At 42.5% G+C, this 22,369-nt stretch overlaps 1 protein-coding gene across 2 annotated transcripts in view; it reads right to left on the bottom strand.

Annotated features, from left to right (window-relative positions):
* Positions 1-4,417: 4,417 nt before the first annotated feature.
* The window catches only part of lamc1 (laminin, gamma 1), a 73,968-nt gene continuing 56,016 nt past the window's right edge, over positions 4,418-22,369 (bottom strand). For both annotated transcript variants that reach the window (XM_079530430.1, XM_079530429.1), the window contains exons 5-28: positions 21,463-21,660; positions 20,984-21,101; positions 20,677-20,775; positions 17,792-17,928; positions 16,658-16,780; positions 15,748-15,937; positions 15,145-15,257; positions 14,468-14,692; positions 13,673-13,861; positions 12,763-13,008; positions 12,312-12,465; positions 11,901-12,043; positions 11,166-11,344; positions 10,434-10,590; positions 9,354-9,559; positions 8,761-8,840; positions 8,389-8,526; positions 7,819-7,963; positions 7,527-7,676; positions 7,286-7,400; positions 6,616-6,815; positions 5,989-6,147; positions 5,570-5,669; positions 4,418-5,223 (exon numbers count right to left, since the gene is read on the bottom strand). In XM_079530430.1, the coding sequence (XP_079386556.1) occupies positions 4,967-5,223; positions 5,570-5,669; positions 5,989-6,147; positions 6,616-6,815; positions 7,286-7,400; positions 7,527-7,676; positions 7,819-7,963; positions 8,389-8,526; positions 8,761-8,840; positions 9,354-9,559; positions 10,434-10,590; positions 11,166-11,344; positions 11,901-12,043; positions 12,312-12,465; positions 12,763-13,008; positions 13,673-13,861; positions 14,468-14,692; positions 15,145-15,257; positions 15,748-15,937; positions 16,658-16,780; positions 17,792-17,928; positions 20,677-20,775; positions 20,984-21,101; positions 21,463-21,660 (3,821 nt within the window). In that variant the 3' untranslated portion in view covers positions 4,418-4,966. The remainder of the gene's footprint in view (positions 5,224-5,569; positions 5,670-5,988; positions 6,148-6,615; positions 6,816-7,285; positions 7,401-7,526; positions 7,677-7,818; positions 7,964-8,388; positions 8,527-8,760; positions 8,841-9,353; positions 9,560-10,433; positions 10,591-11,165; positions 11,345-11,900; positions 12,044-12,311; positions 12,466-12,762; positions 13,009-13,672; positions 13,862-14,467; positions 14,693-15,144; positions 15,258-15,747; positions 15,938-16,657; positions 16,781-17,791; positions 17,929-20,676; positions 20,776-20,983; positions 21,102-21,462; positions 21,661-22,369) is intronic.

Genomic DNA, 22,369 nt, shown 5'->3' with positions numbered 1-22,369 from the left:
ATTTTGGAGTTAGGTGGTTTCTTCTAGATAACAGATATATAGTATGTATGTGGGGTATTTGCTTAGTCTCAGAGAGGGTCCTTAGCCTGAAAAACATTCAAGGTCCATGCCATGACCTACAGTACAGAACGCACAGAAATGGCAAATACAATGATTGCATTCCTCTTACAGTACATTCTGCAGGAACGCAGAAAATGCACACTTCATAAACAATGAACTTACAACAGTTTCTCCTGTAATCATCTTTATTATTCAAATGTTACAGTTGGGTTTACAGGAAGATCTGGGGAAACAAGCAGGCCTCTTTCAGGTCCTCACGGGGGTGGTGGGGGTGGGAGATAGCAGGGCAATAAAAAGTTGGACATGAGAAGTGATGCTCTCTAGCACCACCGAGAGGCTGTGTGCAGCGCATACCTGACCGTCTAAAAACATACATTAGGATAGAATACACATCATGTGGTACATTATAAATAGGAAATACTGCAGTTTATACATCATGTACTGGGGAGTGGGGAAAATGAAATGTATGTGCACCACAACCTCCCAGGGAGCCACGGTAGAAAAAACATGAGATAAAACTTCTAACAATAAAAACATCCGTCGTTGCTTCACAACCTTGACTTTAAAGTCCTCAACACATCGGCCGAACCCTGCTACACCTGGTCATACAGCCATGCCATGTAAAGAAGGAAATGGACACTGACGTCACTTGGCAAATTACAAATGCCAGGCACTGGGACGCAAACTAGAGCCGGACATTTGGTGGAATTCATTGAAATCAATGAGAGCATAAGTGGACGAGATTATGAATAAATTATGAATTCCTTGGTCAGGTTTTTTGATCTCTCGTTATTCAATTTGTTTGCAAAATATTATCTTATTGAGGCATCTAAAGAGCACTGTTAAGTTTCGGACTACTACCTCAATAACACTATAGGCTAGTATGCACAGAGAAAAACAAGACACCAGGAAACTGATTATCTGCCAACGGTCACAATCATTCAGAAAGTGTTTTCTCCATACACGTTCGCCCAGCTCTCAATGATGTCAATGCATTCCATTGACCTTCAGGCTTCAGTTTGCCTCCCAGGTTCATCAATGGAGCATGCCACGATGTAGAACAGTCCTTTCCTTCTTACATATCCTTGGTTTACAGGTATAAAGGAGACACACCTGGACAGGTGTAGTGGGGAAGAGGGAGTTGCTGCTAGACTGACACTTTCACCTGCTGGACACAGATGATGTAAAGGATGTCTTTATGTTGTTGTTTACTCATTTCATTTGACCACAGAGCTGAGTGAGATGCATCCCAGCGATCACGTGACATTTTAAGCACGTACATTCAAGGTCCATGCCATGACCTACAGTACAGAACGCACAGAAATGGCAAATACAATGATTGCATTCCTCTTACAGTACATTCTGCAGGAACGCAGAAAATGCACACTTCATAAACAATGAACTTACAACAGTTTCTCCTGTAATCATCTTTATTATTCAAATGTTACAGTTGGGTTTACAGGAAGATCTGGGGAAACAAGCAGGCCTCTTTCAGGTCCTCACGGGGGTGGTGGGGGTGGGAGATAGCAGGGCAATAAAAAGTTGGACATGAGAAGTGATGCTCTCTAGCACCACCGAGAGGCTGTGTGCAGCGCATACCTGACCGTCTAAAAACATACATTAGGATAGAATACACATCATGTGGTACATTATAAATAGGAAATACTGCAGTTTATACATCATGTACTGGGGAGTGGGGAAAATGAAATGTATGTGCACCACAACCTCCCAGGGAGCCACGGTAGAAAAAACATGAGATAAAACTTCTAACAATAAAAACATCCGTCGTTGCTTCACAACCTTGACTTTAAAGTCCTCAACACATCGGCCGAACCCTGCTACACCTGGTCATACAGCCATGCCATGTAAAGAAGGAAATGGACACTGACGTCACTTGGCAAATTACAAATGCCAGGCACTGGGACGCAAACTAGAGCCGGACATTTGGTGGAATTCATTGAAATCAATGAGAGCATAAGTGGACGAGATTATGAATAAATTATGAATTCCTTGGTCAGGTTTTTTGATCTCTCGTTATTCAATTTGTTTGCAAAATATTATCTTATTGAGGCATCTAAAGAGCACTGTTAAGTTTCGGACTACTACCTCAATAACACTATAGGCTAGTATGCACAGAGAAAAACAAGACACCAGGAAACTGATTATCTGCCAACAGTCACAATCATTCAGAAAGTGTTTTCTCCATACACGTTCGCCCAGCTCTCAATGATGTCAATGCATTCCATTGACCTTCAGGCTTCAGTTTGCCTCCCAGGTTCATCAATGGAGCATGCCACGATGTAGAACAGTCCTTTCCTTCTTACATATCCTTGGTTTACAGGTATAAAGGAGACACACCTGGACAGGTGTAGTGGGGAAGAGGGAGTTGCTGCTAGACTGACACTTTCACCTGCTGGACACAGATGATGTAAAGGATGTCTTTATGTTGTTGTTTACTCATTTCATTTGACCACAGAGCTGAGTGAGATGCATCCCAGCGATCACGTGACATTTTAAGCACGTACAAATGAATAGTGGAAATGGCACTCACAGCGCAAGCTCCTAGATTCGCTATTTTTGCCCTATTGGAAAGTTATAGAAATTGTTTGAAACATTGGTAAAAAAAAAAGAAAGTATTGAGAAAAAAAAGAAAGACAAAAAATAAGTAATTTCTTTTTTTTCTTTTGATAATGTGCCCAAAATAGTGATGTTAGGGTTCATGTGGTTTAAGAAGTGGTTCTTCCTGCTGTTGAGGACCATATGGTATAAAAATAAACCCTTGCTGGTCTGATGGTAGAGAATTCTTTACCCCCGCTGGTGTACTGAAATGTTGTGACAACATAAAAAAGGCGTAACGAGACATGTGCGATAAAACGTGAAGAAGCCTCTTCGGGGAGGCGGAGTGATTTGATTATAACCAACCATTAGATTATTAATTAAGGCACAAAACACTAATTAAAAAGAATGGTTAACTAGCAACTTGTGACCAAGTTAATGACCTTGGAGTCCAAGCATAATAAATCAGCTAAAAGATGAAATGTTAGGCACACAGCAGGGTGGGAGGGGCATGTTACGGCTCCGCCCCTTGCTTCCTTCCGCACAGTGAAGACAATTCCTGATTGGGTCAATGGTTTGTTACAAAAATAATGTAACAAAAAAAGCAACAAACAAAAAACAAAATATTTGTCATTGAAGTTGACCCCCACGGAGAGCTATGTATACACGCAAGCATATTATATACCACAGACTTTTATCATAAACATTTATATATATAATATATATACTATATATATATTATGTGGAGGTTTCAGTTCATGTTTGTTGTAATAGATGCCATGCGGCTGTTTGGGTGTTTGAAGATATTTTTTTAAACTTTTATTTTAAAAACAAAAAACAAAACAAAAAAGCTCAGCCAGTCCTGATTCATTTAAGAATATATTTACACAAATAACTAATTCCTCACTCTGTCATAATAAAAAACATTCACACAAAAATATAACATTTGTAATAATTATTAGCACCAGTGTATCAGAATAAAGGTTTTCGCTACGCAAAAATGTACACACTTGCATAGTGTTTGATTTTAGCCGTTTGAAAGAGAAAAAAAAAAAAAAAAATGATGGAAGTTATTGGTTGATTGGCAGAAAGCAGCAGCTTCAGGACACGATAAAACAATAAAATAAACGTTTGTAGTGTTAGGAGTCGACGTGGATCCACATGACCGTGCTGAGTGATTCACGGGTCGTGGACTCGGCCGGGTGGGAATCGAACAAACAGCCGTGTGAGAAGAGCAGGACAACAGAACCTGCAGCTGCTGAAATACTGTCAACGGTGGGAATGCCTCCTCCTAGTGGAGGAGGAGGGGTGAGGCGTTGGGGCGATGCGACGAAGCAAAAGACAGAAATAAAACGAGGATTCCTTCACTGTGGAGAAAATGATTAAAACCTCTCCCGAGGATGCCAGGAGAACCAGGAAGTAGAACCAGGAAGTCAACAGGAAATAGTTAACGGCGCCAATCCGAGCCTGACCGAGTGTCCTTAGGCATGATGGGAGGAAAGAAAAATGAGTTCAAACTCACGGCATGAACGTGTGTGTGTGTGTGTGTCTGGAGGTCGCAGTCACAACTCTCTGCTCATGATTTTCGTGACCGAAACATGCGGACCCAGTTGTCCCACAATCCCACAGCGCTGTCCTTGTACCACTGTCTGCCTCATGTTCAGCAACACACACACACCAATAAAAGCCTAATTTATACCCGCGACACGTTGCAGTGGGCTTGGAGATCTGATGTTTTAGGCGAGTCGCAGCGTATAAATTAAGCAAAAACACAGCTGCTTCTCTTCGTTGTTTAAAAAAAAAAAAAAAACATGGAAACTTGACTTCTCTCTGCTGAACGAAAGAGACGATGAAAAAAAGGTTTTAAAACAGTTTTGGTAAAAATGTGGTTCTAGAGTGAGTAAGAGCCCGACCGATGTCAGATTTTTGGGTCCGATGAGTATCCCGATTTCGGAGAGTCCTCCAGTCTAGACCACCGTTTACCGATGTTTTGACCCATATTTTGTCAAACCATTTTAAGCCCTATTCATAGCTAATCTATTAGCTCACAAAGCATTGCTGCGCGATGCGTTGTGAGCTTATAGATCGTTACCTTCAAAAGCTTTTAAAACTTTTCACCTGTAACGAAAAAAATGTGGGCACCAGGCTGTAAGTGGTTCAAAATCGGGACACATCGGCTGCATAATTGCTGAAAAAAACGATGTCACCAAAGATGCCGAAAAAAAAGTAAAATAACGACTGATCGGCCAGAGCAATATTCATCGGTCAGGCTCTCGTGATGATGTCAAAGGAAGTAAAGGAGTGTTAGAAATGTTTTGGAGGGGTTGTGGAGGTGGAATAGAGGTGGTCTCTAAGCCCTCTCCAGGGAGGGCGTGTTGAAGCAGCCTTCCGGTAGCGTGTTCTTGATGTCGTTGAGGTTGTCGATGTCGGCGCGAATGTCCCGGATCTGCCGGTCGTAGTCGCTGATCAGCGAGTCCTGGTTGCGTGCCACCTCGCTCAGCTCGCCCAGCTTCCTGTCCAGCTCACTGTCGGCCATCTTGCTCTTGGCACTCTGCAGCGACTCGTCGATCTGGTTGAGCTTGGAAAGGTCGACCTTGTCGATGTTACCTGGAGACGCGGAGAGCAAGGGGTTAATGAGGAGACAGGAGAGGAGGTGAGGGGACAGGTTTCAGAGTTATTATAGTCTTGAAATATACACTTATGGTAGTTACTCAGTTTGGTCCTTGGTCATAGTTTCATTTTGCTTATAATACACATGTCCCGTATTGAGTTTAAATTAACAATGATAATTTTATATACAATTATATTTAATTTTAGTTTGTTTTGCATTGCTCAATTTTGCTTTTATTTGTTTCATTTAATTAAATCATTGCTGGACTAGTTTTAGTCTTAGGTTTTAGTTAACCCTGGTTGAGTGGGCATTAGGACAATAGATCAGGGTGAGCCGTCTTACCCAGTTGCTCCAGCAGGGCGGTGATAGTGCCCAAGACATTCTTCACTGCGAACTTGGCCTTGCGTGCGTTGTCCTCTGCCTCTTTAGCGTTGTCCGATGCCTGCATGAGGAGAAAAAAATCAATGTTAAATATTGTCATGTTGGCCTGGGCCGTGGCTCAGTGGTCCAGGCACCTTGGCTGGTAATCCAGTCTGGCAGTGTGCCGCGGGTTCGACTCCCGATCCCGACGGCCTTTAATGCATGTCTTCCCCCATCTCTCTCCCCATTTCCTGTCAGCCTACTGTCTGTCCCTCCATAAGAAATATAAAATAAAGGCGAAAGCCACAAATCTTTAAAAAAAAATATTGTCATGCTGTTTCAATGGATCTGATGGGTCTGATTCCATGCCATCACCCCCACCCCCGTGTCCCGGGTCGTACCATTCCAGCCATCATCATGTCCTGGTCAGCCTGGGCTTTCTTCTTGGCCAGTTCCTCTTCAGCATCAGTGAGCTGATCCATCATGCCGTTCACCTCCTTGTCCAGTTTATTAGTATCGTTAAACGCCTTCTCTGCATCCTCCTTGGTCTTTGCTGAACCCTGGAGACACCATGGAGACATGACATCACACGTGACTTTACTGAAGACAACCACACGTGACTTTGTTCTCTGGAATAAGTCAATTCTTGTGTGTGTGTGTGTGTGTGTGTGTGTGTGTGTGTGTGTGTGTGTGTGTGTGTGTGTGTGTGTGTGTGTGTGTGTGTGTGTGTGTGTGTGTGTGTGTGTGTGTGTGTGTGTGTGCGCGCGCGCGTTACAGTACATGAGGAAATTCAGTAAAATCAAAAAGTCATACAAATTCAGTAAAATCATTATGGAACACACATTTTACAGTTTTGTAACTTTTATAAGAGAATGCATAACTTGTCTTTCAAGCCTTCACTTCCAAATCTTTGAATATATCAATGTTATAGCGATTCTCCACTGTCATTTTAATCCAGTTTGGATTATTCCAAATTAGTGATGATAATCAATTCCAGATTATGTCAGTTGTTTATTATTATTATTTACCTTCTGTACGTCACTAGCGATCTTCTCGGCCTCCTCAGCTTTTTTCTTGGCCTCTCGTGCGTCAGCCGCTGCGTTGCCCAGTGCTGCCTCAGCCTGCCGGGTCTTCTCGTTGGCCGCCACGATGGTGGCATTGATGGAAGGAATCTTCTTCATGGCGTCTTCGGCTGCCGTCTTGTTGTCGTTCACACGCTTGTCAAAGTCTGCCACAGGAAGAAATGAAGGTCATAAGCAATGACAACGAACATAATAGGATTACCTTTATAATGCCAGTACAACCAGCCAGTCTCTTAATGAGACCAGGTGTCAAATATAATCAGTTTAAGGTTTAATGTGATCTGAGGGATCAAACTAGATATATAATCTGAAGGTGTAGAATACTGTAAATTACTGGAGATATGAGGAAGATAAATGTTAAAAACAATGTTTCATGTGTCTACGCCTCAATTGGATTTAGAAAATTAACACATTTAGATAATGATGAAAAACAAAACAAAAAATACTTCTATACTATAGGTGAAGGTTTTGTTTATAAAGGTTTTTTTTGTTTTTGAGGTACACATCAATTAATTACGTTAAACATGCAGAATCAAAGCTGGATGATAGATCTATTTATTCACGACTATTTGTGTAAATGTGATCAGATACAATAAGGCAGACAGATAGACAGTACCTCTCAGGTTATTCAGAATGTCCTGTGCTTCTTGGAAGGTGGATTGTCCTCTCTTTGCTGCATCTTCAGCCACCGCCTTGGCAGCATCTGCCCTGGCTAACAATTGATCTGCAGTCTACACACACAATAGCAAAAAATACCAAAACTTAAAACAAGACACTTAAATGTTCCTTTAAGATGCAGAGAAGAAAAAGATAATATGCATTATAGAATACAATATGAGTTGACAGATGTGTCGTACCTGTTGCTCTGTCCTGCCTTTCTCCAGCAGCTTCCTGACCTCCTGCTCTTTGCTCTTCAGGTCGTCTCGGAGGTCGTTGTACTCCTTCTCTGTCTTGTCGATCAGCTTGTCTAAATCCGAGGCCTCCTTCTTGATCTTACCTGCTTCATCCTGAAACACAACATCATTCACAGAATGTCAACTCTGGTGAAGTAATAATGATAATATCATCCAGGGAGTTCTACGTCTAAATTCATTGAAAGGGGGTTTGAACGCCAGAGAAATCTTGGGCTTACAAACATACACTTCTTACCTCCAGTGTCTTGGTATCAAACGGCGGCAGGCTGGTGAGGTTTCCTAACATTTTGAGGGCTCTGTCTCCAGCTTCCTCTGCCTCTGCATGGACTTTATTGGCCTGTTTCTCCAGGTTCTTAGCGAGATCTTTAGCCTCGTTATACCTGAAGACAGAAGATACTAGGTTAGGTACTGGATACATCTGGGGTTGGAAGCTCATTAGAAGAGTGCATTAGCCAGGCTAAGAGTGAATAGCAGCACAAGTAGTTTTCCTGATTGCACCCACTTTCTCTTGGGTGTAACTCTCAGGCCCAATATACACATATCAAAAATATGTTCTGTGTCTTGTCTGTGTTTAATGGTTTTCCAATGGGAGTCACATGGTTTGACCAAATATCTTTGTTTGATGGGCAGAACACAGCCATGCATTGTTACAACGTAAAAAGAGTCCAAACACTACTTGTTGTTTCATGTACAGTACATTGGAGTAGTCGGCATGGACCTTCAGATTTAAGCAAGCACTCTGTTAAGCTTGAGACATAAAACCATCACCAAAAGTTTAGTTTAGAAGGAAATGGTGGGGACATACTTCTTGTTGAGGTCATCTATCTCCTGGCTGGTCTTGGTCTCTCCGTCCAGGGTGCTCATCAGAAGGTTGAAGGCCTTGGTGGACGTGTCGTTGGCGTCTTTAGCGATCTTCTCGATCTGGTCGGCATCCATCTTGTGCCTGGCAGGGGGGAGAACGTGACGTCATGATTCAGGAAGTAATGGCACAGCATAGTAGTCAGAAGAGAAGAACAGTGTTTATATGATGTGGGGCTTTTTATTTACCAGTGAACTTTATAAAGCTACATTCCATAAGACATTACAAAACAATGTTTGAACTACAATAAAGTGTCCAATCCGTTGTGCAGTTTGCTTCAGATAACTTTATTGACAGTGAATTATGCTGCAGTCTTACTTGTCGGCCAGGTTGCGAGCCTCCTCAGCTAACATGGTCATGTTGTTGGGATCTCCTGAACTGCTGGGAGTTTTAATGTCCTGAACACACAAAGTTAACCAATTAAAACTCAGAAAGACAGAGAGAGAGAGAGAGGCCCCAAACCCATTCTGTTGAATGCTGTCAAGTATCAACATTATTTAATAAAGAGACATTTACAACACGCCCAACATGGTTATTAATACCGGTAGGGCTGCAACTATTGATTGTGTTCTTAGCGATTATTCTATCAATTACTTGATTCTAATAATTGTAATTGAGTTGACTAAATCAATTAGTCTGATTAACCACTTAAGCCCCATTTTATAAAATGTCATACAATGGCATCACACAAAAATTAGCAGATTTACATTTAAATATATTTTTATCATTGATTAAATTGATTCGTTTGATTAAAACCCATTCAAACCGGGAAAGCATTTTATGTTTTAGCGTTGCCTATTCAAAATAATAGCAGCAAATCGTGAAAGTGTAGAGGACTACTGATTTAGCCGGCATTATTTTGTAGAATCGGCCTAAGATCTTTAACGGGTTCAAACGGCCACGCGTCTCACCACTTTGCTGATGGCGTCCTTGGCCTTGTCCAGCTCCTCCCTGGCGCGGTCGATCAGGCTCTCTGCGTCTCGGACCCGGCTGCGGGCCTTGTCGGCCTGCGAGCCCGTCTCGTTCACCGTGTTCCTGATGTTCTGCAGACGGTTCCACTGGGTGCTCAGGGTGCCGTTGATGGTGTTCAAACGCTCCAACAAGCCCTTGTCCACATCTACCACACAAACACGTGCAGGCAAAACAATCAGCTTTGTCACACACACTGCAGCCTTGCAGATGTTAAAGGTTGGTGAAATTATTTGTGAAATGTTTTCCAAGTTCCATTTTGTTTTGTTTTGTTTTCAGAAGGTGGTGGGGGGCAGAAAGGGGGGGAGCAAGGAGAAGAATATAGGAAGAAATTAGCCTGGGCACCATTCCATTTCGGGTTTATGAACCGGTCGGAGTGGATGATATCGCTATGTCATGTTGTAGTATTGTTTTGTAGTCATCAATCTTCCGGGAAGAAGATTTTTCTCAATAAAAGCTACAGGCTACGATAGTTTTTATTGTTATTCTTCCGGTTTGAGGGAAAAGGAAGTTCCGTTTGATTGTTCCTGCCTAATACTACAACATGACGTAACGATATCATCCGTTCCAGACCGGTTCACACAGCACTTTTGGAACAGAGACCAGGCTTTCCTCCGAGGTGGAAAGCCTGGTGAGGCGAGGTTAGGAAGAAATAGGTCAAGAAAACAAAATCAAAGGTATTTATTTACATTTAAAAAGAAAGGGATAGCATGGGAAAAAGCAGGAATGTACACAACGTGCAATGAGTAGCAAGGCGTTGGTAGTCCACATAGGTAGGTCTGCATAATGTCACTTCTACAGGTATAAAAAAATCCATCTACATAGGAAAAAACAGTGTCAAGTTAAGTTAAAGTGTTAGTCCGTCTAAGGTAGAATCTACAGGTAAATACCATATGGTATGCCTTGTCGAGGCCATACCATGCCGCAACTCACAACTGTTGTCACAAATGTTGTATTTACTTCAGACACATTACAGACCAATAATAAATACTACGAGTATGAATGAATAGCAGTATAAATACCTTTGCTGGTCTGGGCCTCCTCCAGAAGGTCCATGATGGATCTCTCAGCTTCTTTCAGACGGTCTTCAAAGGCCTTGTCTGTCACGGTCTCTGTACTGGAGCCCAGGTTGTCTATGAGAGTCTGCAGGTCATGGAGCTTCTGCCTCTGCTGGTTCACCTGAAATACACAAAGAAATATGTCAATGTGTCACGTCCAATACAGCTGGGCTTTTATTTTTAGATGTTTTGTGTTGAAATAAAGTACCTCATCTTATTACATTTTCCATCAATCCCTCTATATCTAAAGTTCTCTCTGTCCCTCTGCTAATAAACCTCACTATTATCCCTCTTTTCTTCAGTAGCACAACCAAGGGTTTTTATAAATGCATGTAAATGGTGCATTTATATAGCACCTTTATCCAAGGCGCTTTACAGAGACTGTGCATTACATGCAACCATTCACACACATTCAGAAGCCGATGGCGGAGGAAACCATGCAAGGCAGTAGGCACCAAGCTGCTCATTGGGAGCAATTAGGGGTTAAGCGTCTTGCTCAAGGAAACTTTGGCACTAACTCAGGGGACTGAGTTAGAATGGCTACTTGGGCCATTCTACCCCTAATGTAATATGTACAGGTATATCTTCTACTGTCATTTATCTTACCATTCCCACAACGAGAGAGACGCACACGCACACGCACACACACACACACACACACACACACACACACACAATATTAACAGTAGTGTTTACCTTGTCTCGGACCAGAGTGTAACAGGAAGGACATTGTTGACATCCGGGCGTGGATCGGTTGTAGAAGTAGTTCTCCTCACACATGTCACACCTGGAGCCCACGAAGCCTGGACGACACTCACAGCGGCCGTCCTCCTGACACTGAGCGCTGGCAGAGCCCTCTCCGTCACAGTCACACGCTGCACTCACACAGGGGTCAAAGGCACAAAGTGTTCAATTTGACGCCAAATCTTGACTTGGATTTAGTCATTCTTGTGAATAAAATTCAAGTTGGTTTTAATCATATTTTAGTCCTTTGAAATGTTTAAGTTTTAGTTAGTGAATCTACAGTTGATTTAGTCCATAATGGCGTCGTAATGCCCCATTTATACTTAGAAGCATACCGAAGCTGATCGGCAATGTTCAAAGTGGGACACCAACTATAAAATTACTTGTCTTGGTTATACTGGATCTCTTCTCCACTAGTCCCTCCCTAACATTTTAGTCTAGTTTTTATTTGACGACGAAATTGTCAATATATAATTATTTAGTCATAGCTTAGTTTTTAATTCAGTTTTCGTCTTCAGAAGTGAATCAGTCTAAAAGGCTTTGGTAAGAAAGTGACTTTGACGGGTGAGATCAGAGTAAGCAAAGTAAACAAACAAGGTAAAAGTAAACATGTCCGTTGCCAAATGAAACAAGGAAAAATAGTAAACATTGCCAAAAAAACGTTGCCATAGAAACGGTCACACTCACGTTTGCAGCCTGATGATCCAAATCCAAAGAAGTTGACCTCACATCGCTCACACTGTTGACCTGTGACCCCTGGCTGACACTCACACTGACCCGTGCTGATGTCACACTGCCCGTTGGTGGAGCCAATCGGGTTGCAGTTGCACCTGGAAAACAGGAAGTATACAGTTTAAACGGAGGTAGTCATAGATATTTTTTTTTTAAATCACACCCGTGTGAACCGAGTGGTGCAGTGACTTCACACACTAACCATAGCAACCATGCTCACCTGTACGTGGCCCCACGTACAGGTACACACATACATAGACACATAGACACATAGATACAGACAAAGCTGGTTATTGGAGTGGTTTGCACCACTCAAAAATAAAACGGATGCCTCATTGGTTCATTGTCTGTGTGTGTTCCACTGACCGTTCACATCCGTTGCCACTCTGCAGGTTGTAGTATCCAGGCTCACAGGCGCTGCAGTCTCTGTTGGTGACGTGAGGGAAACACTCACACTGTCCTGTGACCTGAGCACAGCTGGTCTGACCATCCACTGTACCCATCACCGAACATGAACACGCTGGAGACAGGAGGAGGAGGAGTAGAGGTGTGAGAGGATTTCTAACAAACATTCAAATCTTCAATAATTCACCAAAACTCAGTCTTTCTGAGAACTGAAAAACTATGTATATTTATCTGTCCGAACTCGGGCCTGAGTAGGAGACACAGATTCATTCAGGATCAATTGTTTTCTCAATATCATATATAACTATATATTAACTATCCTAATGTATACTAATCCTAATGATTTGTCTTTTTTTTAAGTTAATAATTGCATGATTAATTATATACAGTATAGTATTTGATGTCTTCTTACCTTTGCACTTGTCAGCAGGGCTGGCGGCCAGGGCGTTGCCATAGAAACCCTCCTGGCAGCGGTCACAGAAGAAGCCGGCAGTGTTGTAAACACATTTGAGACACTCGCCCGTCTCCCGGTGACAGTTGCCCACGGCGTTGGGGTCGATGTTGTCACTGCACTGGCACGCCCTGCACGTCCTCACTGGACCGTTCTGACCCAGCGGGTCACCAAAGAACCCGTCGTCACACAACTCACAGCGCTTTCCTGATGATGGAGGGAGAGAGAGAAAGACAGACAGACAGACGGAGAGAAAGAGAGAGAAAGGGACAGACGGAGAAACAGACAGAGGGAAAGAGAGAGAGAAAGGGGAGAGTGAAAGAAGGAACATTAATCACTTAAATCCTAGCATTCGTATTCTGGAGAAGACTTTTGCAGAAAATAGCAGATCTTCAAGCCCACAATGAGTTACAAACGTGACACATTATGAGCTTGTAGATTGGCTATTTCCAGCGAAGATATTTAATGAAAATATACTAGTATAAAGCCCTGAGAGACTCCGACCAACCATATAGGGTTTTATGTGGTTAAAACACTACAGTGATTTACAAAAGATAATAAACACTTTCACTTGCAAATGGAAGTCCATCACGCTTCAACCAAGTTGAACAAAAAGTTAACTGGGCACTTCAAAATAGACTACTCAAACAGTTTAGCACGGAGGAATATAGCTTGTCGAAACGCCACTCACCCCCTGTGGTTAAATAAAAACCTGAAGACCTAATTGTGTACTTTATTGGGGTCCGTTTTGAAATGCCCGGTTAACTCTTTTTTCTTTTTCTTAAATGCACATAGCTTGCTAAAATAAAAAGGACATTCCAGCAAAATACAGGACTGACGTGTGTGTGTGTGTGTGTGTGTGTGTGTGTACCTGTAGTTCCAGCGGGACAGTTGGTACACACCACCTCTTTGGTCTTGGGGACCACGGCACACGTAGCTCCGGCAGGACAGGGACACGGCTTGCAGTCATTGGCTGTCCCCTGGGTGGCGTCGCCATAGTAACCATCCTTACACCTCTCACAGCTCAGCCCAGCGGTGTGGTGCTTACACTGACACGCCCCTTTTAGAACAACCAAACGCATTACAATTAATAAACATGATTTATTTTGTTTTGTAAGACCACTTCAAGGCCACTTGTAACCACAGTTTTTCAAATTTTACCCATCATATTTATAATGGACTCCAAACTTCAGTATTTCACAACAAGACAATAACACATCTATGCATACTTCTGTATACAAATATATAGATAGCCTGAGCTGATCAATAATGTTTATATCTGGCACTTTGATAATCAAATATAACCCTACGCCTTTTTAATCAACTAAGATGACGAGAAAGTTGCATTTGATAAACAATCTGCAATATCCCTATGTCCGTTATTGCCATACATTTTATCTTTTTATTTGAGGTTGCTATAATTTCTTAGTGTTTTTAATCAATATGCTAGCCTGCTAAACCATCCCCGTTATGTGAATGCACATTATCATGCGTCTTCTTCAAAAAGGTCTGGCTGAGATACATGATAATGTGAATTCATGTGATTGGGACGGTTTACCAGTCTATCAATATTGTTACATATTAATCTATATGGAGTAAAAATGTAGTCAACTCAAAGAGGAAGTAGGTCATCTAAGTTTGTGAAAACATTGGGTCGTCTACGTACCAGACTTGGGGTCACACGAGTCGCTGTGTTCGTTGCAGTTGCAGGGCTCACAGGAGCTGAAGGGTCCCAGCGCGGGTGTGGCTCGCCGGTATCCCAGGGTGCATTGCTCACAGTGCTGTCCAACGTATCCCTGGGGGCAGGTACACTGCTCCACCCAGCGGGCGGGGGTCCCGCCCTGGCCCCGGCGTGCAGAGATCAGGGTCACGTCGTCCAGGTAACCGGCACCTGGGTGACAAAATGAGAGATTCCATTTTAGTTTCTACATCTACAACCCCCATTAACCGCTTGGAATGTTCAAATCTCAAACATTGTGTCATTATCGTTATTAGAACAAATAACTTGGCTTAAATAACGGTGAAACATGGCCTTGATAAATTAGTGGGTTGTTTTGTCAGACACAGCCAGGAGGCTCAAACGTGACATTGAGGAGCAGCGCTACTCTGCAAAAGTTGAACTATTCTCAACTCGACATGCCAAAAATGGTTGGTGCTTGAAGAGGAGCACTCCAGCACGTCTTTACCACACAGCTAAAACAAAAAACACTATGTGGACATGGTTTCATTAAGTTCTATTGGGCCCAAAAGAACCACAACACTCTTTATATACAAACTGACACCATGGTGTCTGTGATCTTCTACTTGGTATAATTGTTGGTATTATTTGAGGGGATACTTTACTTTTCTCGCTGTAAGTTCCTCTGATCTTGATGGAGGTCAGGTTGTGGAGCAGCTTCTGGAAGTCAGAGTGACTGATGGTTGGTCTCCAGGGGTAGTCAGTACTGTCATGAAGCCTGCAGGGGGCGCACACACACCACAAAAACTTAACACACCACACACACACCCACACATACACTACACTACACTACAACAAATGCAGATTAACACACAAATAAACTGTTCTGTTCACCACTTAAGTCCTCTATTCTTGTACTGTACATACACAGAACGCTTTTTTCTTGTCTATACTAATGGTTTTCAACCAGTGGTCCACTCCAAATGATGGACAGTTGATAACCAAATGGACCCTTAATAGATCTACAACTCGAGAGCATAAAATTAAACCAATTGGTTTAATTTTATGCTCTGAAAAGTTACATTAATTTTAAACATCTGCATTACTTAATTTTCAAGAATTCCACACGATTAGAGAATGTAGAAGAATTGCCTGTTATCTCTCCCATGGTACAAACATCAATACAGCATGGAATTGTGGACAAACCATCACACAAACCAGAACAAAAACTGCAGCGAATCCACCTGAACCCCTCTCACTGAACCCACCTGAAGACGTATGTCTGCATGTTCTCGCTGGGGTAGGCGTTGCCCTGTGCGATGAGAGGCACTGCCACTCTGTGATTGGCTCCCTCCAGGATCAGGTCCTCGGCCGACAGGCGTGTGTCTCGACGGTCCACGCGGAAGCTCAGCGTCAGGTTCTGACCGTAGCTCAGCAACTGGTCGCCGAGGAACTTCTCTGTATCCACGAGAAGAGATGAGAGGGTTCAGATGTTGTCAGAGAAAATCTGGGGTAGGCCTGTCACGATTACCGATTGCCGATTAATTCATTATGATTAATGATTTTATTGTGTTTTTGGCATTGAACATTGGCACTTCACTTCATTGGCTTCTAAATCAAAATGTGCACAGGGCAGATATGACAAGTAATTTAAATACCGGTATACAAAGAAATTACTGACATATTTAATACTTTTATCGATTAAACGATTATGTAATAATTGAGACAGATCTAATCTGGGTTGGGATCCTTTAGAATTTGAACGATTCCAAATGGGCTCTTACAGGTCTGTAACTCAGAGTTATGGTGGTCCAAATTACAACGTTTGAGAACCACCAGGCATTAAGTCAGTGTGATCGGTTCTGGAAACGGTTCCAAATGTGACGGAACCGATTCCTCAATGTCGGATCTAGTTCCGGATCCCAAACCGACACGCATCTCCAAAACCATCTGACTGATCCGACTATAAAAATAACGTGCATATCACACAGGACCCGAGGGTGTGCAGTGCCTGGTGTGAAGGCTGTCGAATAATCAGTTGAACCGCCCGGCCAGAACTGCTGACCTGACCAATATAACCATAAATTATATGGTGTGTGTGTGTGTGTGTGTGTGTGTGTGTGTGTGTGTGTGTGTGTGTGTGTGTTGCTCTGCCTGGGAGTGAGTGTGTGTGTGTACCTGGAGCTACGAAGTACATAGGGAAGTAGTCGTCAGAGATGAGGGAGATCTCCTGACCACTGGGAGAATACTGGACCGGAACACTGGAACCATCGCGCTGCTGACCACTCCACTGTTCATCATCTGCACACACACACACAGTTATGTTCAGTGTTAATATACCTCTGTAAGGGTCAGACAGACAGACAGACAGTTTAAACTGTGTATCACTGGATGAAACTAGTCACTTATGGGTTCATGTATGGGGAATGTAATGTATATCCCCAGTAACGCACCAAACGCGCCACCGCCGGCGTTGAGCGCACCAACGTTAACGTTGAGTGTGTTTGATGTTGATGCTAATGAATGTAGCTGTTCTCACTGGCACGCATTAAGATGAGTTTTGTGAGGGAACAAAAGCTTGTCCTCACACGTATTCTCTTAGACATGCATTGTATATGTATATGTATATATATATATGTATATGTATATATATATACATATATACACATATATATATATATATATATATATATATATATATATATATATATATATATATATATAGGACGACCAGACGGCCCCGGTTTGGACCGGAATTGGACGAGAACAGTCGCACACAAAAACCTGTCAACTGTCAACTTTGGGGTTTTTTTTCAACCAAGGTTCATGTTTTAGGTTGTTATTAGAGAAGGTAAAAAAAAATGATTGTTATTATGCAAAATATGTCTTTTCTTTACAAAATGTTATGGCAATGTCTTTATTATTATTTACTTTGGTCCTACTAGACCCCAGGAAATTACATCTGGCCACAAAAGATCACAGAAAGGATGAATGTGAAGGCGTGTGAAGCTGTGGGTTTACTGGCAGAACGCCATTGTGGGTCGTTCTCTCCATGGCCACTAGAGAGCATACTGACGTTCTCTCCATGGCCACTAGAGAGCATACTGAAGGGGGATGTCGATAAATTACCCAAGAATGACCCATTTCATCCAGTGTACAGGTGTTATAAAAGGTTAACGTTACCTGCATTAAAGTGTGTGGAGATGGTGTTAAAGGTTAACGTTACCTGCATTAAAGTGTGTGGAGATGGTGTTAAAGGTTAACGTTACCTGCAGTAAAGTGTGTGGAGATGGTGTTAAAGGTTAACGTTACCTGCATTAAAGTGTGTGGAGATGGTGTGCACGCTGTATCCCTCGGCGCTGTCACACACCGACGAGTGTTGGAAACAGAAACATGGAGTACACCCCTGAGGGTTCAGGGGGTCCAGGTTAAAGAAACCCAGCTTACACCTGGAAAACAACACAACATGATCAACACCTGGAAACGACAAACGCACAACAAAATACACACCTGTAAACAGCACACAACGAAAAAAAATGGGATAACTTTGCTATTCACATCATAGGGCTTTAAGTGTTTAAGGCAGAAAACAGTGTCTAATATGAGTGTTGGGTAGTTGAGACAGAAAAAGGAATAAGCATGAATTATACAAATATGTTTTATAAATCTTCGAGAAGAAATCGTAAAATGCCTGGGCTATGTCATGACCAAATACAGCCTGTAACTAAATAACTACATTACCGGCAGATCCATTGGAACACAGGTTCTCTTTTCAATTTCCTGAACAGTAACTATTTCGTCACCGTCGGGTGTATATTCTGTATATTCTTTAATGAAAGTATTGAAGTTTTTCATGCTTCATGTTAGGTCGACTCCACGTCCATGATGGCGTGTCTGATGTCCGATGAGGTTTCTCTGTCTGTGCGTGCGTGCGTGACTGCGTGTACATGCATGGTTTCAGGGTTAATTAAAGTGTGCTGACAGATAATATACAGATCCTATAGACATAATAACAGCTGGTACTGACAGAGACATGCAATTGCATGTGATCCAGGCCCATGTTGAGAGTGTGTGTGTGTGTGTGTGTGTGTGTGTGTGTGTGTGTTGAGTTGAGGTCCCTGTAGAGTGCGTGTGCGTGCTCAAGTTAACAGTTACAACTAAGCATACCAGACTTCCCTTTCCGGGCCACATTAAGACCCGAGACCAGATTCTACAAATGTCTTCGAAATCCTGACAGTTTTCTGAAAACCTTTTCTATATGTTTGGGGTGCTCAAACTTTTTCATGTCAAGTACTCCCAAAATTGTATTGTAATGCAATTACCCTGACCCTTATCTGAAAATATGTCGTCACATGTCATCATGGCTCTGAGCTACACAATTTACACTAATAGCAATGAATAAGAGAGTGAGCGTGTGTGTGTGCGCGTGCGTGCGTGCGTGCGTGTGTGAGAAGGAAATAGAGGTGGTGAGCGTCACTGACAGGAAGAGAAAGACAGCTGATCAAGACGGACACAAATAGACAGAGGGGGATAGACAGGGGAATTCTAGTGTGTGTGTGTTTACCGACAGTGAAATATGAGGCTGGCTCCACTGCTGTGAGCTACACAATTAACACTAAACAGCAATTAATTTAACAGGTCCATCCAGCAGATGGGGAGTTCCTGTTGTAATATTATGAATATTGTCAGCATTGTCAACAATTTAGACGTCATCACTTCTTGTTCAGCGGCTATCCATTCACTTTGATGAGATTTGTCACACAGGGAGTCAAACTGGAGCCCACTGTTTGATGGAATTCATTGAAGCCAATGAGAGCAGAGTGGACAAGATTATGACTGTTGCTAAACAATAAATCGGTTGGGGAAACTAAAAGAAGACAGGTCACACGTTGTTTTGTGATCTCTTGCGGTTGTCCGTTGAGTTTTCTAATTTCAATGAGGTATCTACAGAGCACAGAGTAGGTTTCTAAGCTTAGTAACCTGACTAATCTGCCAGAGCAAATACTACCCAGCAGTATAAAAATAAATGAATTATCTACTGTACACATGAAAACAGAAAAGAACATTATATCATTCAAAAATAGTGTTTGTTTGTCCGGCTGGCTCTCATTGACAATGCATTCCATCAAATGTCCAGCTCAGGTTTGCTATCCCAGTGTGGCTCTATGTTGCATGTGATGACATAGAACATGGTAAATATCTACGTCTATGTCACATCTTCTGGTTGATGTGCGATCCATTTTATTTATAAAAATGACCAGAATATTTGTACATATCTTACAAAAGGAGAAAACACAAAACGCCTGAGAGCTTATTTCCATCATGATCCTTGGAGTGTAAAATGTGTGTAAACTGAATGCCATGTGCTTGCCATGTATAGACAAGTAAAATACAACAGTACAACATGGGTACTGTAAAATACAACAGTACAACATGGGTACTGTAAAATACAACAGTACAACATGGGTACTGTAAAATACAACAGTACAACATGGGTACTGTAAAATACAACAGTACAACATGGGTACTGTAAAAGGAACCTGTTACAACTCAACTAATAGATGGTTATAATTAGGTAAAATACAACAGTACAACATGGGTACTGTAAAAGGAACCCGTTACAACTCAACTAATAGATGGTTATAATTAGGTTCAGCTGCTATTCAGACGGATCTTTATGGAGGACATAACAAGTTAACAAACATGTTATTAAATCCATTTGGGATAAGAAATAAAACTCCTGCCGAGTGCAGATACAGTATACCCTGCCTTCTGACGTTATCTTTTTATTCTTTCTTATCATGCGGCTGTTGGAACAGCTTGGATTTGTGGGCATTCCACTAATCTGTGTCATGGAGAAGTTCAGGGTTCTGCTGGTGCATCGGTTGTGTCGAGTGAAATGCTGTTCACACTGGCAGCTAAAAAGCTCCAGGCTACCATTAATTTAAGATGAAGCCAGCGACATGAACATACAAAGCTACAGGCTACCATTCCTTGTCAATGGAAGCCAGCGACATGAAGGTCCAACGCTACAGGCTACCATTTATTTGCAATACACACCACTGGGTTCGGCTGACAGTTCTGAGATAGGTGTTCTGCTCACAGCCAGGAGTAGGTACGTGTGTGTGTGTGTGTGTGTGTGTGTGTGTGTGTGTGTGTGTGTGTGTGTGTGTGTGTGTGTGTGCGCGCGCATGTACCCGTCACAGCTGAAACCTTCTACGTTTTCTTTACATTGACATCTTCCAGTCTGAACGTCACACTCCTGAGTACTGCCTGATGGATTGCATGAACATGCCCTGTAGAGAGAGGAGAGACACAGACAGAGAGAGGGAGAGACACAGAGAGAGAGAGAGAGAGAGAGAGAGAGAGAGAGAGAGAGAGAGAGAGAGATCAAAGAGTGAGATTAGGTGCAAACCATACAGTAAATTCTTGTGTTAACACTGAGAGTGTACAAATGATCCATCTGAACACTCTCTCAGTTAGAGATTGATCAAAAACAATTACCTGCAGCCAGCCTCAGTCAGAGTGTGAAATCCTGGCTGACAGCGGTCACATTTATCTCCCGTCACTCCTGGTTTGCAGCTACACCTCCCAGTGTTGTCACACTGTGTACTCTGAGACCCTGAGAGGACAAGAGGAGAGGTTACCACCACAGATACATAGTAGATACATCTTTTATTGTCATTTACCGTTGACTTTACAGTGTAGATTAGGGTCCCCTAGTCCCAGATAAAAATAGAAATAAACATCAAACTGAGGGTCCATGGTCAAATACAGTGGTCTCTCAAAGTGGGGTCCTTAAGGGGGTCCTTAAGGGGGTTCCAGCGGATCTCCAGCTAAATAGTTGGTAACGGCGAGTCTACAAATGGAACCAGGAACCATTTGTACCATTTCAGAGTTATGGGGTCCGTGGCCGAATGCATACTAAACTGAGTGGTAAACATGGTGCAATCTGCAATGCATATCATAGTGGGGGTCCTTACCGACAGAGTTGCATCCACATGGCTGGCATCGCCCCCCTGTCTGCTCTCGACCGTCCCGGTAGTAGTTGTCGAGGCAGCGCTCACAGTTGCGTCCGTCGGTGTTGTCGGCACAGTTCCGGCAGTGACCTCCGTGACCTGTGGCGCGGTACAGCTCTGCGTCGAAGTAACACTCCAAACTCTTCCCGCTACAGTTGCAGGCTGTACACACACACACACACACACACACACACACACACACACACACACACACACACACACACACACACACACACACACACACACACACACACACACACACACACACACACACACACACACACACACACACACACACACTTAATAGTTTGTTATGAATATCAACTTGTTTAAATATTATTGTTTGGGTATATTTCATAATCAGAAATTCCTCAGTGGTTAACAGCAGGAATGTTGTTTAGTGTGTGGAACAGACTAACACGATAACTTTCACATAACATGCACCACAGAACGGAAGTGCAACAGTTAATCCAACTAATCGATCATGGAAAAAAAGTATTTATTATTATTTAAATAAAGTGTGAAATTACGAAGATTTTAAGTAGAAGAAGTTAAAACAGCTGATCTGTAAGCTCAAAATCCATCGCATCACGAGAGCTTGAAGAACAGCTATTTTCACACGACACTGTTGTACGATTAAGTATACAATAGGGGCTTAAGTGGTCAAATACATTCTCCTTCTGATGTCGGAAAATGTCCTAGAGATTAATGGGAAAAATAATGGCTAGAACAATAGCTAATAATATAGTGTGTATGTGCGGTCCTGGTGTAATGTTTCCAGACGTTGGTCTTAGGAAGAGGATTAGCAGTGAGGGAGTTGGCCTCTCAATCCAGTTAGTCATGCATCTGTGCTCGGCTGTGGATGTCTGAC

The sequence above is a fragment of the Electrona antarctica genome (genome assembly GCF_951216825.1).
Source record: "Electrona antarctica genome assembly, chromosome: 19".
Lineage (NCBI taxonomy): Eukaryota > Metazoa > Chordata > Actinopteri > Myctophiformes > Myctophidae > Electrona > Electrona antarctica.
This window is presented reverse-complemented; position numbering and strand designations above follow the sequence as displayed.